General features: G+C 45.8%; 1 protein-coding gene across 1 annotated transcript in view; it reads right to left on the bottom strand.

Moving 5' to 3' along the window:
- LOC147726028 (putative carboxypeptidase X1) overlaps positions 1 to 18,597 on the bottom strand; it is a 369,873-nt gene that overhangs the window by 284,343 nt on the left and 66,933 nt on the right. Inside the window, exon 2 of the mRNA XM_086960142.1 lies at positions 4,288 to 4,395. Within this exon, the coding sequence (XP_086816268.1) occupies positions 4,288 to 4,395 (108 nt within the window). The remainder of the gene's footprint in view (positions 1 to 4,287; positions 4,396 to 18,597) is intronic.

The following is an 18,597-nucleotide window of genomic DNA, read 5'->3' as shown; positions in this document are numbered from 1 at the left end:
AGCATTGGGATGAGAGGTAGACAGAATAGTAATAGTATCAGACCTCTCCCCGGTGAGGGCAGAATAAATTGCTTGAACCTTCTCCTGAAAGAAAGTTTCTAGATTGTCACACAGAGGGGCAGAGGAGACAAAAAAGCTTTTCAATGCTTGCGGTTTCAAGAAACCCTGCACAATCTTAAAAACTTCCTTGGTAGCATTATTAGAGACCTTAATTTAGTTAGCAACATAGTTTCTGATCATGCTGCATTTAAGACAATGCAGTACAAAAGGGGGTGGTGATGGACGGAGCATCTGAACCAATCAAACACTCACACCCAGTCAACATTACACTCTAAACATAAACGCAGACAAACAATATCAGAGAAATGGTACGGACCAGAACTAAAATCATTGAAAAGAAAGTGCACAGCTTCTGAACATAGGTGGAGACTCAATAAAACCCAAGGAACTAGAGCTACATATAAAAGAGAACTTACACTCTACAACAAAGCTGTTAGGAAAGCAAAGAAGAATATTTCTCACGTAGAATAACAGAAAACAAAAATTCATCGAAAGAGCTATTTAAAATAGTCAAAGAACTATGTAGCCCTGTGAGCCTTTCTTTAGATCTCACTCCCTCACAAGAAGGTTGCAACAAAATAAATGATTACTTTTGTCAGAAAATAGATACAATTTATGCCTCTTTCTCTAATAACGAACCAGAACAATTAGAACCCCACGTTTCATCTATAACCCAGGCTAGCTGCCTCAGGTTCGGCCCATTTTCAGAAGAGGAGGTGGGCAAAGTTATGTTAGAAGTCAAATCAGGTTCGCCATTGAACCCATGCCCTTATCATATTTTCTCACAACTAACTCCAATAACTTGTCCGGTCGTAACAAAAGCATTTAATCTTTCTCTAACCTCTGCAGAATTTCCAAAATCTGGAAAAATGCCACAGTCACTCCGTTATTAAAAAAAGCAGGCTCTGATACCAATAATCCAGCAAACTATAGGCATATTTCACAGTTGCCGTATTTGTCAAAAGTACTAGAAAAATTAGTCAATAGGCAACTATCCAATTTCCTGGAAACCAACGATTTACTAGACATCTCTCAAACAGGGTTCCGGACCAATAATTGCACAGAGACAACACTTCTGGCAATGACAGATAACATCAGAACCCAGGTAGATCAGGGAAAAACAGTTGCCCTGATACTATTGGACCTTTCCGCGGCATTTGATACCGTACCACACAATCGGTTATTGGAAATTCTCGCTGCGAAAGGTATCCGGGAAAATGCATTAGGGTGGCTGCGATCCTTTATGCAAGATAGAACACAATCAGTACGGATGGGTGATTTTTCATCCCCTCGCGGAACATCAAGTATGGGGTCCCGCAAGGGGCCTCTTTGAGCCCAACATTGTTCAATGTGTTTGTCTCCTCGTTGGCTGAAATAGGAAGAAAATGGGGTGTCATTATCTGTTCTTATGCAGACGACACCCAGCTGATGATCAAATTAGATGAGGAAAATGACTCAAAGGACAGGCTACTAAATTGCCTCGCCGAACTAGCCAACTGGATGCATAGTCACTGCCTTAAGTTAAATGTAGACAAGTCCGAAATATTATTGTTCGGCAGACATACACAGCAATGGGACAGCAGTTGGTGGCCTATAACCCTGGGTGCCCCCCCCAGCCCGACAATAACGGCAAAGAATTTAGGTGTGACATTGGATAACACTCTGAGCATGAAAACCAATGTATCAACAATCTGTGGTAAAGGCTTTGCATTATTGAAAATGCTCAGAAGAGTCTTTCCATGGATTCCTAATGAGTGTAAAAAGATCCTAGTCCAGTCCCTACTGATGAGTAGGCTGGACTACGGAAACTCTCTGTTCGTGGGAATGGCTGAATATCTCTTTTCTAAAGTACAGGTTATGCAGAATGCTGCGGCAAAAGCAATCTGCAACAAAAGAAAATACGATCCAGCCAAGAGTTGCCTAAGAGAGCTCCACTGGTTGCCAATGAGTCAAAGAGCTACTTTTAAACTACTGTGCATAACACATAGAGCATTGCACAATACAGGCCCATGTATTTTAAAAAACAAAATTAAATTCTATGCACCATCCAGGAATTTGTGTTCCCAAACAACAGCAAGAGCTAGAACTACCCGTATGAAAACAACAAGGATGGGCGGACGGGCCTTCTCTCACCTGGTAGTGACCAGATGGAATGAGCTGCCCGTCAATCTTAGACTGACAGATTGCTACCCGTCTTTCAGGAAGCAATTAAAAACATTTCACTTCCCCAAGCCTGATTAAAACACGGATCCTATTACCTGCCTATCACTGACATTCACTACTGTCATTATAGCGCCGTGATATCCTAATTTAGGATGATTGTTAGCGCTTTACAAGCACTATTAACATTAACATTAACATAACAGATCTGGGTTTAATCCATCACCGTTCTGCTTGGCGGTTCTGGCTGGTCTGTTCCCATGAGGCACAGGGTCAGACTGATTTGCATATGGCCATGTATGAACTGGGGTGGCTGAGTGAGCTAAAGAATGGTAATGGATTAAACCCAGATCAGTTGACTGGGGGTGAGTGTTTGATTTGCTCAAACGCTCCGTCCATCATCCCCTTTTGTTTCGCGTTTAAGACAACAACATTTTTTTACGGCTGATTTTGTAGGTAGCTTTAGCTTCTAAGTCGTAATTTTCTCGCCATATACGTTCTAACCTTTTACAGGCCCTTTTCTCACTGTGAAGTTCTGACGAAAACCAAGGAGCCGAAGGCTTATTCCTGGCAGATTTAACAGTTTTGACGGGAGCAATTATGTCAAGAGCTTAAATAACCCAGTCATTAAAAACTGCGGCATCTGTGCTTGGGTCACCAGTTAGTTTAGGTGGCGTACTGTTGAGATCGGGACCCAAGGACTCCAAGAAGACTTTCCTCCAATTTCTCCTCTCCTCATATGAGGGCCTGGGACTATTATTCCATCGCAAACTGAACAAAGTAAAAGGAATTAACCGGTGATCAGACCAGGTCAAAGGCATAGGAGCTTCAACTCTCAATGCAGGATCATTTGAGAAAATAAGGTCCAGCATATAACCAGCTAGATGTGTGGGTTCAGTAACCCGTTGGGTCAGGTTCAATCCCTGAAGCATATCAGCTACATGTGATGCCAGGGAACAATTGTCCTTGTCCATATGGACATTAAAGTCGTCGAGCACCAATATCTCAGTGAGAGCTCGGCGATAATGTCAAAGAGCTTCGACATGTAAATAGACACGGAGTCCGGGGGTCTATAGACCAAGATTCCAGCAACAGTAAATCCGGAAGAGATTTTAATAGAAAAAGACATAGCCTCAATCAACCCTAGGTTCTCTAATCTTTTGCTAGAAATCGCGCAATCGTTTCTGGAAACAATCGCAAGCCCCCCCCCCGCTTATTATTAGCTCGATTAACCTTCAGGTATAGCCAAAAATATGTCAGGATTAGAAGACTTCCTTAACCAGGTGTCGGTCAGAAACATAAGATCCCACAAACCTGATTCAAGCGTGAGCCAAATGTCATCTGCATGTTTAGGTAGGGACCTACAATTAACTAAACATGCCTTCATATTCAATGTAATGTCTTTAGTTCTAGCTGTCAAGATTTTGTCCGGTGACAAACCTCCTCTTGTTTGATCCCTCATAGCCCCCTACCAAAAAGGAGCATTGGCTACAGCAGTGCTTCTGAGTATGGCACTGCCTGCTAAAATCAAAACAGGAGGGTTTACTACAGCTCACCCCTTTTAAACTGCATAATTGCTTCCTGGACCAGGATACTCTGGCTTGGGGGAAAAATGAGGCAGCGTAACTGGCGCTGGCCGCGATCCGGACGCGGACAGGCACAGGCAGGCTTGCCTTCGGCGCGCCAGCGGCTCGCCCGCTGCCCGCGTCCGCTGTCACGGGCGCCATTTAGTAGACAGTCGAAATAAGGTCAAGCGGCAGACTAGTCCGCTGATCAAGATGGCGCCTGGAGGTGCCCTACCCCAACAGTGAGACTCGGGTAAAAATGGCTACCCAATACGAACACTCAAAGCCAGGCGTTGAATGAAGCACCCTTCAACACGCAGCAATGCCCAAAAATACCACCCAAATCCCGGTAAGGCAGGTAAGTAAATTAGACCCCAAAAATGTAAGCCCACAATTACAATATCAGCAAATGTAAACACACATACAAATGAGCACAATTGAAAACGTTAAAAAAATTTAAAAAGGGCAACAAGCATAAAGTGTCAAGCGGTAGAATACATACCTTTTGCTAGTTTTTCTTGGGCTTTAGCTAAAGTTGACTTTTTTGGTTTCTTTACAACCTTTTTCACTGTCTTTATAACCTTGACCTTTTTCTTCACCACGGGCTTGGCTACAAAAAAATCAACCAGAAACGTGAGAATTTTTTAAACGTTCATCTGTTTGTATTTATACGAACACATGATGCAGGTAGGATGGTGTCAAGACCATGCATTGTGCAAGTGCAATGTAGAATCATGCACACATCCTCAGTTAGAGTTAAATTCATAGAGCAAACCAAGTAAAGCAGCTTTTTAAAAACATTAAAATCACAGCAAAAACCTAACAAGCATTGGCAATGTCAGTAGGTTTGGCTTAGAACTGAAAGTGCCTCTTTGGTCACTCATGAATATAGGCACACAATGTGTTATAATAAATGTACTCTGCCATTCATTCTTGCACCCATACAAACATACATCCACCAACTGACTCCTTGTTGCATACACCCAATTACCGATACGTGGGAAAGCAGACAATTACTCAACAAGTATGGGGGAGATAAATTAAAAGAATAAAAGTGGAAAAAAGAAACATACCATCCACCAAAATATGACAGGCATATGCTTTCAATCGAACGAAATAAGACTTAATATAGCAGCTGGGAGCTGTCTTGCAGTCATATTGTACATAGTGTATACTTGTTGTAAAGTTCCAACATAGCTATCATGTTTACAAGCAATGTGTTGGCCAGTTTGGAGGGTTTAAAAACAATGATACACTATGCACAATACCATTACAAAATAGCTGCATAGTAAACATTGCACTGGGCCCTCATCTTAGAATGCTAAAATGCCTGATGTATCTCTGTTTTACTGCTCCAAGGAGGACAACATAGTGTCAGTCAGTCAGTCAAAATACTTTATTTCGATAATTCAATATCATAAAAAGACGGTGAAGCATACTATACAATCAAATACACTGTAAAAACAATTACATTTCATATATTTAAAAATATCCCACAAATTTCATAAAATTGTTAAAAGAATCATTTTACAATAAATTTAGCTGCCATATTACGTTACTCTATTAAAAGACCAATATATACAATGCAGAAAATCCAACTTTATAAAAATACAATCACTTACAATTTATCATTCTCTTGTTCCTAACCCTAACAGCACCCACCAAATAACTGGCAACGTGGAAAATGACCCTGGGGCTGTTTAGTAATTGTAAATATAGGAGAGCGGGCTTAACTTGAAAAAACCCTGCCTCCTTAAGGATAGGAACAAGAAACTTAGTCCTTATTACCGAGTAATGACCACAAAACATCAAAAAATGCATTGTGTCCTGCGTCGAAAAAATTATCGCAGGAACACGGTGGTGCCTGTTCAGGACTACTCCATTCAGAAAAGTGACCTAAGTTCAAGTGGATCATATTTAAACGAAAATGTGTTAAAAGAAACCTGTGGTAAGAACTATTAACTAAAACAAGGTAAAGTTCAGGTCCTGGGGGATTAGCAACAATAAGGTTGGCCCTTACAGTGGGTTTTCTAAGCTCAATTTCCTCTCTGTTTAAGACCAGTATCAGTAACATAGCCCCCTTTATTAGTGCTATGTCCTTACGAGTTATTTTGTCTGTTGAGAAAAAGAGCTCAGGTCTCCCTAATTTGTGAAACCAATGTTTAACATAAGATAACCACTTAATTTTATTTCAATTGTCGAGTGAAAGGCAATCTTTAATGATGACATGATTCAGAGAGAGTTCATCATTCAACCAGGTCTTCAGCCAGGATATTAAGGGGGCCACTCTTATTGTGTCTGTAATAAAACCGGCCCCTAGCTCTGAATGAATCGTATAGGATGGGGTAGACTGTGACACTGATAAGATCGATCTCATAAATTTATTTTCAGTGATTTGTAGACAGTCTATAGCACTGTACCCCCATAATGTGCAGCCATATGTGGCTACCGTCAAACATTTCGCTTTATAAATGTTCAACAATGCCATTATGGGCCTAGCCCCCAATTTTCTGCTAAAGCCCATGATTGCTGAGGAGGTTCTAGCAAAGGCCGCATTTCTGTTTTTAATCTGCAGTCCCCAATTCCCCTTCTCCTCGAAGGTAATCCCCAGGTATCGGAATGTAGGGACTCAGCTAAGTTCCTCCTCACAACAGTAGAACGTTTTCAGGTTTTTCTTTCTTGTACCCCTTCCCATAATCATGATTTGAGATTTCTTTACATTTATTTTAAGGTCCAGGGAGGTCATAAAAAGGCCAAAAGCGTCCAACAAACGTTGAGGGCCGACCCCGGTCCGTGCTAGAAGGACCGCATTGTCCGCATACAGGAGAACCGGTATGCCAAGTTCCCCTATATGCGGTATATCAAACACGGCCTCCCAAAGCATGGGTTCGAGAGCGTTTATATAAACTGTAAACAGAAGGGGGGCCATGATACACCCCTGCCTGACCCCCCTTTCTGATTTAAAGTGGCTAGAACAACGCCCCTCTGCGTTCACCCTGACAGAAGCCAAGAGACCAGAATGTAGGTCCGCTAAAATGTTTACCAGGGCAGAATCAAGACCTAAATCGATTAGGATCTGCCAGAGTTTTGTGGGATTTACAAGGTCGAAGGCCGAGGACAGGTCCATGAACCCCAGGTATAGTGACCCATCCTTGGCCTTGGTATATTTATCCACCAGCAGTTGTAAATTAAGGCACTGATCCAAAGTACCTCTTTTGGATCTGAATCCATATTGCGCTTTTGACAGTATCCCTTTGTCGTCAAGCCACTCCTGTAATTTGTGCAAAATGACCCGGCCCAAAATTTTAACAGATGAGTCTATTAAGGAAATTGGTCAGTAACAGGCTGGGTCTACCCTGTTACCCTTCTTAAAGACTGGGACGATAATGGATTATTTCCAGGATGCTGGGATACTATCATGATTTAGTGCATTAAAAACCTTGCACAGGATCTTCGACCACAATTTTGGGGCATATTTGAAAATGTCGGCAGGGACCCCATCAGGACCAGGTGCCTTATTTATCAAGGTCTGGTCTATCGCCCTTTCCACTTCTTGCACATCAAAGGTAACACAAGAACCCTCCTTTCTATGGGTGGTGTCGTTTAATGGGTCCTGATAGGCAGTGTTAGAGTATATATTCCCAAAATGTTTGATCCATGCATCATCAGGAATATTGGACTCAAGGGGGCGATTCTCCTCATTTGAGAAAAGTGGCTGGTTAACTACTTACCAGAACTGACTGCTATTTTTTAATGTCTCTGGTTCAAGTAGCTTTAACCAAGCCTTTTCTTTTAACTCGTTCTTCCTAGTTTGCATAGTATTTTTATAACATACTCTTAACTTAGCTATTAGGGCACGGTCTTTTGGACTAGTCTTCAAGGCCCTAAGTAAATCAGCATGGGCCCTTGAGCACGAGTGATCAAACCATCTCTGTACGTGATGTTTGGGGGGCCCTTTTGCCCCAATTAAACTTTGGTTGATCTGTTTGCAGATGTTATAAAACGCCACAACTACTTGAGTACTTAGTGCCCCTGTGCCTAGGCAGATAGCTACGTCATCCTCCGCCCTAGCCAAAACGTCCTGTACAATAGTTTCTGGATTAATATTCGACCACTTTAACCTACGGCCTTGGTCTATAGGAATCACATTTTGGCCTCCCTTATGTAACACTAATTTCATGGTTAAGAAATCCCTGGACAATACCTCTACTAAGACTGGGTTATGGTCACTAAAGACTGAAACCACTGTTTTATACCTTACCACTTTACCTAATATATAACAGGACATAAAAATAAAATCAATAATTGCGCCATCACCAGATCCTTTAAAAGTAGGGACCCTATTTTCACCCTCACCGCATCCAGATTCATACAGATTCCACACCGCCAAGAAATCCTCAAGTGCCTCCCCTCTTTTTGAATGTTCAAAATGCGTGACTGTAGAACAGGGCGGACCCTCTTCTACTGAGTTGGCACAAGGCTGATTACAGGGTTGAATATTAAAATCACCTAAGAGAATTATCTCAAAACAATTTCCTTTAGTTCTGTAAACTGACAAAAAATTATCAAGGTAACCAAGATTATATCTGGTACTTTCATTTGCATTTGCATTATAAAAATTTATAAACAAAATATTTGATGAATCGGGGGAATTCAATTCAACAATTAAGCAATTTTGACAACCTGAGTCAAGCTGGGTTAACACTCCTTTTAGATCAAGTTTAAACAAGCTTAGTAAACCTCCTTTTGATCTACCTGCCACGCTACTTGTGGACCGAATAAAAAAAATTCTATATCCATCTAAGAAAAGCTGTTCGATATGTCCCAGGTCTCCTGAAATGCCAAGATGTCAAAAGATTTCAAAAAATCAAACCATATTTCGTTTTCACCTTTACCTCTAATCCCGGCAATGTTCCAGGTCATAATTCTGCAGGACTGTGAGTTAATCCTTGAGTGGTTTACCAGTCAGTCATTTTCCTCCAGAGATGCCAAAGGCGCAAACCGATTACACAGTGGAAGAATTTGTTCAGCTTGAAAATGTGGCCTACACAAACTATAACAGTAAGAGTCCGATGACAAGGAGTTTTGGTAACCAGGATGGGCACACAGGCCAGTGCCCTGCATAGAAGGAGATGTTAATGGATTTTGTTGAACAACATGGGGTTTGGAGATGTTACTAAGGTGATTGTAGAAAAACCCGAGGGGGCGCGCACATATAAAATCATCTATAATTGGTAAGGAAGCCGCCCTCAGCAGAACAGTGGCTACATGCTGTGGGTGCCTAAAGTTTACCCTTGGTCGTTTTTCTAGAATTGCCTATCCAGCCCACTCTGCGTGTCGATATAATGTCATTACAAAATGTGACAGGAAAACCACAGTATTTACTCAGCCATGCCAATACTTTATAGTTCAAGGAATCCATAGTTTCCCCCCTTGCGTCATTTAACCGTGAGTCTACCCCAAGGACATTAGTTAGCACTACTATATATGGAGCACAATCTGGTGGTAGATTAACTAGGGGTCTTTGCTTGCCTTCCCTCAACCCTAAATTGTTCCCTGCAACAGTGGGGAACGAGTTAGCCCTCAAAGTGGGAGGAGGAATAGGTTGATTACTTGGGGGCTGTGCAGGTGTTGCAGCTGCCACGATGTTTGTTGCCTTGTGACCCCCACTGCGAGAACTTGTGGCCCCCTCATTTACGGCAGTGCTCCTATCTGCTTTGGATGAAGGCAAATGTGCAGATAGGAGAACACCCAACCTAGAAACCTCCTTTGAGACCTGGTCCATTTTGTCCCCAACCCCTTTACTGGGAACAGCAGGGCCCTTAGTTTCTTTAGTGCTAACATTAGATTTTTGAGAGTTTTTTTCTGAGGTGGCCAGGTGGGAAGCTAGAAGAGTACCCAGTCTGGATACCTCTTTTGTGACCTGTTCGACTCTGTCTGCCAATGGTCTAAACATAGTCTCCATTTTCAATACAAACATGTTGATCAGGGAGTCGAGTTGATCACTATTCAGTTTGATCGTATCCCCCTCATTTGGATTATCAGGAAGGACTCCCACTTCTTCCTCCGGTGTGGTGGCTACCTTCTTAACTCTCTTATATCCTCCCCGTTTATTTTGTGACCCTCTACAGGCTCTCACTTTCCTTCGTGCCTGCAGGGGTACCGGAGAGGGTTCCGGGGACGATATTGGTAAAGGTTGAATTGTCGAAGACGGGGAGTTATCTAGTAACGCCACAGTAGGTGCTAAGGTGACAGATGTGTCTATATCTGCAACTGTTTAAGTGCTTGGAGTACCCCCTGGAGCTAGATCACAGAACTCTGTTAGTTCTGAAAGATTTGTTGGTGAAGCAGGCAGGCTGAATCGGCCTAGAGACATGCGGCGTGCTGTATTGATCTTACTTACCACTTTTACCATATAGTTATCTTTCGGCCCAGACAAAGATGGCGTTTTTGAAGAGCGCAGTTTAGCCATGACAGACCGACTCAATTAGCAGCCTGTAAAACACACTCAACAATTGACACTCACGGTTCTCAAAAGTCCCAAAGGAAAGTCCCAAAGTCCGTGGCCCGACCCGGCCTCCTCTAGCCTCTGACGGCCGCAGACGGCCCGCCCTTGTCCCGGGCGTCTCCCGGCGCGTGCCCGCGCGCGTCCCACGGGACGAGGGACCAACGCTGCCTTTATGCGCCTCCTGGCGCTGCACAGGGCGTCACTGGTGGTGGGAGGGACCCGGCGGAGCCAAGCCCGGCCCGGGGACAGACGGAGCTAAGCCCGGCCCTTTGCTGCTGGTGCTGCGGCTCGGTCAACGCTGGAACCGTAAGAAGAACCCCACTGGCCTCGACACCGGCGCTGCCTTTATGCGCCTCCTGGCGCTGCACTGGGCGTCACTGGTGGTGGGAGGGACCCGGCGGAGCCAAGCCGGGCCGGGGGACAGGCGGAGCTAAGCCCGGCCCTTTGCTGCTGGTGCTGCGGCTCGGTCAACGCTGGAACCGTAAGAAGAACCCCAACATAGTGCTTTTAAACATGGAGCCCATCTTGGAACAGTAAAACAATGATACACTATGGAGAGTACCATTCCATGATGGCTGTCCAGTTTAGAAATGGTGGCTGCACAAGATGCAGAACACTGCAGATGAAGCGAGAAACAGGTAAGTGTCCCGGTAAGATAGTCTGGGGAGCCGCAAGATGCTCTTAAAAGTAGAAGGAGAGGTGAAAGAGGACTTTTACCAGGAAAAAATGCAAAGCAAAAGGACTGACCACCATCTCACGCACTGATTCACACTCATTTTCATTTAGAAACACACATGTGATTAGGCAAAATGCTGTTCTTCAAAGGTCAATAGAGCCAAGGGCAGAACTTAACCGATCAATTACCCCTTATTGTATGGCATCATGGGGGAAGCACTCAAATAGACAGAAGAGAGCTGACACAAATACCCTCTGCATATGTATATACAAGATGAATATTGGTAATGTTTTTATTTTGTTTGTCTTTAAAGGAGCTGCACCTCCTAAGTCCTGCCTCAGAGTAGAGATGCAGAATTTATCAAAGGAAGTAATAAACACCAAAAGCGTTTGTGCTCATGAAAATATGGTAAATGACGCGACCAAGCCAGAGGGAGGATGGAATTCAAGCCCCACTTCAGAATCTGCTTTGAAGCATCCAAGCCATCCCTGACCAAATCATAAAATGGCTCATTATTGTGCTTCATAGGCTTGCGACTGCCAATTTCATCAGCTGCTATAAAGCATGGACATAGTGGCCTAGTAAGGCATGGACGTGGTGGCCTAGGCAGGCATGGATGCAGTGGCCTAGAAGGCATGGACGCAGTGGCCTAGAAGGCATGGACGTACTAAAAACTCCTGGACTTCGTGGTCTAGTAATGCATGGACGTTGAGGCAGAGTAGGACATGGAATGGAATGGAATGAGGATTTGTAAAGCGCGTTGGCTACCCAGGGGCGTCCCAGCGCTGTAGGGAGCTTGAACTGATCCGGAGAGGTGGGAAGAGAGAGGCGGAATGAAGTTGATGGACATAGTGGCCTAGCAAGGCATGGACATAATGGCCTAGAGAGGCATGGATGTAGTGGCCTAGTAAGGCATGGACATAGTTGCCTAAAAGGCATAGACATAGTGGCCTAGTAATGCATGTGCAATGCATCGTCGTCCGCCAACTTCGTGGCACTTGGAGATTTTAATCTCCACTTTGAGGACCCCGCGGACACACTTGCTACCGACCTGCTAGGTGATCTGAAAGCCTTTGACATGAGTCTAATTAATTCAGGGGCCACGCACTGTAAGGGCCACCTTCTGGATCCAGTCATTTCTAATATGGATAGGATTGAAGCCTCAACTCCTTTAGCCTTACCGTGGTCAGACCATTTTTTGGTTCCTTTTAATTGGCAGTTTGATCCAACGAATGAAACTATTCCTAGGATCTATTTGGCTGATAGGGCTTGGTCCAGGCTCCCAGTTGAGCGCTGGTTTGCCAATCTAGATGGGACTCGCCCTTGTCCGGTGCAGGATCCATTAATGGCTGATATAAACTTGGAAAATTGGTTAAACAGATCTTTAGACGCTATTCTTCCCATAAAGAAAATGCCAAAGAGGGAAAAAAGAGTGGGTTCAGCCCCTTGGTATTCCCAGATGTTGAGAACTCTCAGGAAAGGTTGCAAAAGGCTAGAGAGGATTTGGAGAAAGGATTGGGGAGAGGCAACCCGGATTGAATATCGTAAGGCAATAAGAGGATACAAAACCGCTCTCCGGGATGCCAAAGCCAAGTTTTTTGAGGAGAGAATTGGCAACTCGGCTAACTCCTCTAGAGAGTCGTTCAAGGTCTTCAGAGACCTTCTGAAAACTCCGGACCCACCACTGACCCACGGGAACCCTCAAAAGAAATGTACGGATCTGGCCAACTACTTTCATATGAAAGTAGAAAATATCGTAAACTCCTTGCCACCTTCTCAGGAATTAGATATAGGCAAACAGCGAGCTGATGTTCAGATTAAGCTCGATGTCTTTGGCCCAGTGACCTCTGACGAAGTCCTCAGGGTTCTAGGGGCCATGAAGAGTGGTTCACCGAGGGATCCGGTCCCGATGAGATATCTTAAGCAGATAACAACTACCATCGCGGAACCAGTAACAGATCTCATCAATGCATCCTTGGCACAGGGGTCGGTTCCACCTAGTTGGAAAAAAGCGGTCGTGAAAGCCCTTTTGAAAAAGCCTGGTCTAGATCCATCAGACCTGGCTAATTTCAGACCGATCTCTTTGCTGCCTGGGTTCGCTAAGATTGCGGAGAAACTGGTGAACAGGCAACTGTCACTCTTCTTGGAGTCTAACGGCCTGTTGCGGAATTCCCAAACGGGATTCAGGCCGGGCCAAGGCACTGACACCGCCCTCTTGGCAGTCGTGGAGGAAGCCAGGAGCATTCTGGATTCAGGAGGATCAGTGGCAGTGATACTCCTGGACCTCAGTGCGGCTTTTGATACCGTAAACCATCAGGTGCTGCTCCAACGACTGTCTGATGTGGGTCTGACTGGAATGGCCTTGAAGTGGCTCGCGTCGTTCCTTCACCAACAAACCTTTCAGGTTTGGGAAGGTAGTGCTCAATCTGCCCCCATTCCCCTTCAATGTGGTGTGCCTCAGGGCTCCTCCCTGAGCCCCACATTGTTTAATGTCTATATGGCTCCGTTAGAGGATGTGGTGGCACCACTGGGCATCAAAATAATCAGCTATGCTGATGATACCCAGTTGGTGGTGGCCCTCTCCCAATTGGGGGACTATCCTGATCTTTTGCACTCCTGCCTGTCCAAGGTGTATACTTGGATGGGCAACTCAGCATTAAAATTGACCGGCGCTAAAACAGAGCTGATGTTGCTGGGACATGCGGGGCCTTCGTTACCGCCAGGTAGTTGGCCGACTTGCCTTGGCGATCCTCCAACTCCCAAAAAAGAGAATAAAAGTTTGGGCGTGTGGCTGGAACAAAATTTGTCATTTAAAACCCATGCAAAGAAAACTGCCGGAGTCTGCTTTTCCTTGCTTCGATCGGCCCGCAAGATCTTACCCCTTCTTCCTCCGACCTCCAGGAAACTCCTTATTCAGGGGCTGATAGTCTCGAGGTTGGACTACAGCAATGCGCTTTTTCTGGGTGCCCCGGAGGCAACGCTCACTAAACTTCAACAAGTGCAGAACGCGGCAGCAAGACTGTTGTTGAATATTCCTAGGAGACAATCGGCAAAACCAGCATTAAGAGTGCTGCATTGGCTCCCAATACGGGAGAGGATAAAATTCAAATCGCTCTGCACGGCTCATAAAATCCTAAGAGGGGAAGGCCCTCCCATCCTGCATAATATGGTTCTTCCCTATAAGGCTACTAGAGCACTTCGCTCGGACCATAAATCCCTGGTAAAAGTGGCCAGAGTTAAAAGAGCCCGGACGGGCGGGAGAAGATTCTCGGTGAATGTGGCCAAGTTATGGAACGCGTTGCCCTTGAATCTGCGAACTGAGACCGGTATCATTCGGTTCCGAAAGTTGCTAAAAACTCACCTATTCCCCGCCTAATGATGTCCTTCTTGCAGCTCCATTCCTCTGAACTATGAACTAGCGCTGGGATGCCCGAGGGTAACCACGCGCTATATAAGATTCCAAATAATAATAATAATAATAATAATGTGCATGGTGGCCTAGTAAGGCATGGACGTAGTGTTCCAGAAAGGCATGGATGTGGTGGTCTAGTAGGGCATGGTCGTGGTGGCCTAATAAGGCATGGACGTGGTTGCCTAGCAAGGAATGGACATAGTGGGCAAGTAAGGCATGGACATGGTGGCCTAATAAGGCATGGACATGGTGGCCTAGAAAGGCCTAGAAAGGCATGGATGTAGTGGCCTAGTAAGGCATGGATGTAGTTGCCTAGCAAGGCATGGACACAGTAGGCCAGTTAGGCATGGACATAGTGACCTAGAAAAGCATGGACATAGTGGTCTAGAAGGCATGGACATAGTGGCCTAGAAGGCATGGACATGGTGAACTAGTAAGGCATGGACATGGTGACCTAGTAAGGCATGGACATGGTGGCCTAGAAGGGGAATTACCTTTGCTACGACCCGGAAGAACGAGCTCTGGAGTCACGCAAGCCGAACAATTACTTACCCGAACAACGACTCCGCCTTAACCACGCATGTGCTTGGTTAAGGCTGATTCGGTCTATTTTATGGGCATGGCGGAGTTCGTAGGAGCCTCGCACAGGAACAGGTAAGAGGGGTTTGTGGTTAGTTTTTAGGGAGTTTTCAGGGGTGGGAGGGGATGGGGTCAGTTTTCAGGGGGTGGAGGGGTTGGTGTTAGTTTTAGGAGGTGGAGGGTTTGGGGTTAGTTTTTAGGTGGTGGGTGTTTGGGGTTAGTATCAGGGGATGGGAGGGGTTGGGGTTAGTTTACAGGAGGTTGTGTTTGTTTTTAGGGGGTGTGTGTGATCATGTTTGTTTTTAGGGGGTGGGGTTTGGGATTAGTTTTTAGGGGGTAGGGGGGCTTGGTGGGATCGGGGTAGTATTTGGTATGCATTTTTTTAACCATGCCTGCATTTACCACAAAAAAGTGTGGTAAAGGAATGCGTGGTAAAAGAAATCGTGGTTTAGATGAGGTCTTGGTGGGGACCTCGTTGTTAGGGTAGTCGTTGTTGTGGAACTCGTTGTTCCAATTTACAACCGGCCTAGAAGGCATGGACATGGTGGCCAAGTAAGGTATGGACAAAGTGGCCAAGTAAGGCATGGACGTAGTGGCCTAGAAGGCATGGACATAGAGGCCTAGTAAGGCATGGACATAGTGGCCTAGTAAGGCATAGACAAAGTGGCCTAATAAGGCATGGACATAGTGGCCAAGTAAGGCGTGGACGTAGTGGCCTAGAAGGCATGGACATAGTGACCTAGTAAGGCATGGACATAGTGGCCTAGTAAGGCATGGACGCAGTGGCCTAGAAGCCATGGATATGGTGGGCTAGTAAGGCATGGACATAGTGACCTAGTGAGGCATGGATATAGTGACCTAGTAAGGCATGGACATAGCGGCCCAGTAAGTCATGGACATAGTTGTCTAGTAAGGCATGGTCATAGTGGCCTAGTAAGGTATGGACATAGTGGTCTAGTAAGACATGGACATAGTGACCTAGTAAGGCATGGACGTAGAGGTCCAGTAAGGCATGGACATAGTGGCCCAGTAATGCATGGACATGGTGGCCTAGTAAGGCATGGTCATAATGGCCTAGTAAGGCATGGACACAGTGGTCTAGTAAGGCATGGACATAGTGACCTAGTAAGGCATGAACTTGGAGGCCTAGTAAGGCATGGACATAGTGGCCCAGTAAGGCATGGATATAGTGGTCTAGTAAGACATGGACATAGTGGCCTAGTAAGGCATGTACTTAGTGGTCTAGTAAGGTATAGACGTAGTGGCCTAGAAAGCATGTACATAGTGGCCTAGTAAGGCATGGACGCAGTGGCCTAGTAAGGCATGGGCGTAGTGGCCTAGAGGGCATGGACACAATGGCCTAGAAAGCATGGACATAGTGGCGTAGTAAGGCATGGATGCAGTGGCCAAGTAAGACATGGACATGGTGGCCTAGAAGGCATGGACATAATGGCCTAGATGGCATGGACATAATGACCTAGTAAGGCATGGACATAGTGGCCTAGAAGGCATGGGCATAGTGGCCTTGAAAGCATGGACACAGTGGCCTAAAAAGCATGGACATAGAGGCCTAGTAAGGCATGGACGTAGTGGCCTAGAAGGCATGGACACAGTGGCCCAGAAGGCAAGACCATAATGGCCTAGATGGCAGGGACATAATGGCCTAGTAAGGCATGGACATAGTTGCCTAGTAAATCATGGACATGGTGGGCTTGTAAGGCATGGACATAGTGACCTAGTAAGGCATGGACATAGTGACCTAGTTAGGCATGGACGTAGAGGCCTAGTAAGGCACAGATGTAGTGACCCAGTAAGGCATGGACATAGTGGACTAGTAAGGCATGGACATAGTGGCCTTTCAAAACATGGAATATAGTGGTCTAGTAAAGTATGGCCCTATTGGCATAGAAGGCATGGACATGGTGGGCTAGTAAGGCATGGACATAGTGGCCTAGTAAGGCATAGACACAGTGGCCTAGAAGGCATGGACACAGTGGCCTAGAAGGCATTGTAGAAGATATTTGCACTACTGCAGCGCGCTCCAGAGCAAAGGCAGGCGCTTAGCTTTTAAATTGATTACGAATTGCTGATCGTCACGCAGTGGGTCCTTACCGCTGGGTTGAGCCCTTCCGCCCCGGTCCATCGCGGCTCTCTTGCCGTTTGTGTGGAGGGTGGCTCTCTCACCGCGGCTACTCGTGCCGGTCCGGTGGAGAGCGGGCGCCATATTGGGAGGAGCCTGAAGGACACTGGGACCAGAGTTAGCGGTCCAGTTGCCCGAGGCTCCCTCCCATAAAACGACTGTGGTGTGCTGCTCCCGAGTGGTTCCCAGGTTAGTGGCAGTTGCCTGGTGCCATTGGAATACAGCGCGCACTAGGAGATATATTGCGGCAACTGTGGAGCATTATAATCTGTTTTGAAACCCTGCTGATGCAATTTATTTTCATTTGACTTCACTTTGTTTTTTAAATCGGAAACTGTGATATTTGCACTACTGCGGCGCGCTGCAGAGCAAAGGCAGGCGCTTAGCTTTTAAATTGATTACGAATTGCTGATTGTCACGCAGTGTTACGAATTGCTGATTGTCACGCAGTGGGTCCTTACCGCTGGGTTGAGCCATTCCGCCCCGGTCCATCGCGGCTCTCTTGCCGTTTGTGTGGAGGGTGGCTCTCTCACCGCGGCTACTCGTGCCGGTCCGGTGGAGAGCGGGCGCCATATTGGGAGGAGCCTGAAGGACACTGGGACCAGAGTTAGCGGTCCAGTTGCCCGAGGCTCCCTCCCATAAAATGCAATGTGTCTTCGGGAGCGCAGCGGGCGCGCCGAAGGCGCGCCGAAGGCGCGCCGAAGGTGCACTTTGGTAAGCCCGTCTGCGCCCGTCCGCGAGCGTCCGGGACCCGGGGCCACAGACCCTGGACAAAATCATACCTACTCTACTTCGGACTTAATTGCTCTCAGACCTATCGGTAAGCTGTGTCCACCATTACCTCCGCACACACTAAAACGTACTTCTCAACTCGGTATCTCCAAAGTTACCGCTGCTGTAGATTTCTCACTTACAAAGACATTATGCACAGACCATGGTATACTCAACAAACTGACTCCTGAGTTTCGCTGCATCTACCTTAACAACAGGTCGATGATTAAACATCAGGTAGACATTTTTCTATTACTGACCGATGAAAAACCAGACATGCTTTTTCTGACTGAAACTTGGTCTACTCTTGACCTGCATCGCTTCCCTCAGATTACTATATTCTCTCAGCCAACCGCCCACCAGGAAAAACAGGGAGGGAGTAGCTGCTATTATTCGTAAAATCCATCAATTCAGAGAACTCTCACCTCTGTCCCTTCCAGATACGGAGAACATTGTTATTAAGTTTAATACTGACAGTGGGGCGCTAATACTGATATTAGTATACCGGCCTCCGCATTATATGGCCACTTTTCCTTCTCTCTTAGCAGAACAATTGGCTTCATGTGTTGTCAACTATTCTAAAGTTCTTCTAATTGGGGATCTGAATTACTGGTTTGACAATGTAACATTAGACCTCCAAGCAGCAAAACTCAAGGATTTACTATTGGACCTTAATCTGATACAGCATATCCACTCTTCTACCCATCAGAAAGGCCATAGTCTGGA

The sequence above is a fragment of the Lissotriton vulgaris genome, chromosome 3_1 (genome assembly GCF_964263255.1).
Source record: "Lissotriton vulgaris chromosome 3_1, aLisVul1.2, whole genome shotgun sequence".
Classification (NCBI taxonomy): Eukaryota; Metazoa; Chordata; class Amphibia; order Caudata; family Salamandridae; genus Lissotriton; species Lissotriton vulgaris.
Note: the sequence above shows the minus strand (reverse complement) of the source record. Positions and strands in the feature narration are given on the sequence as shown.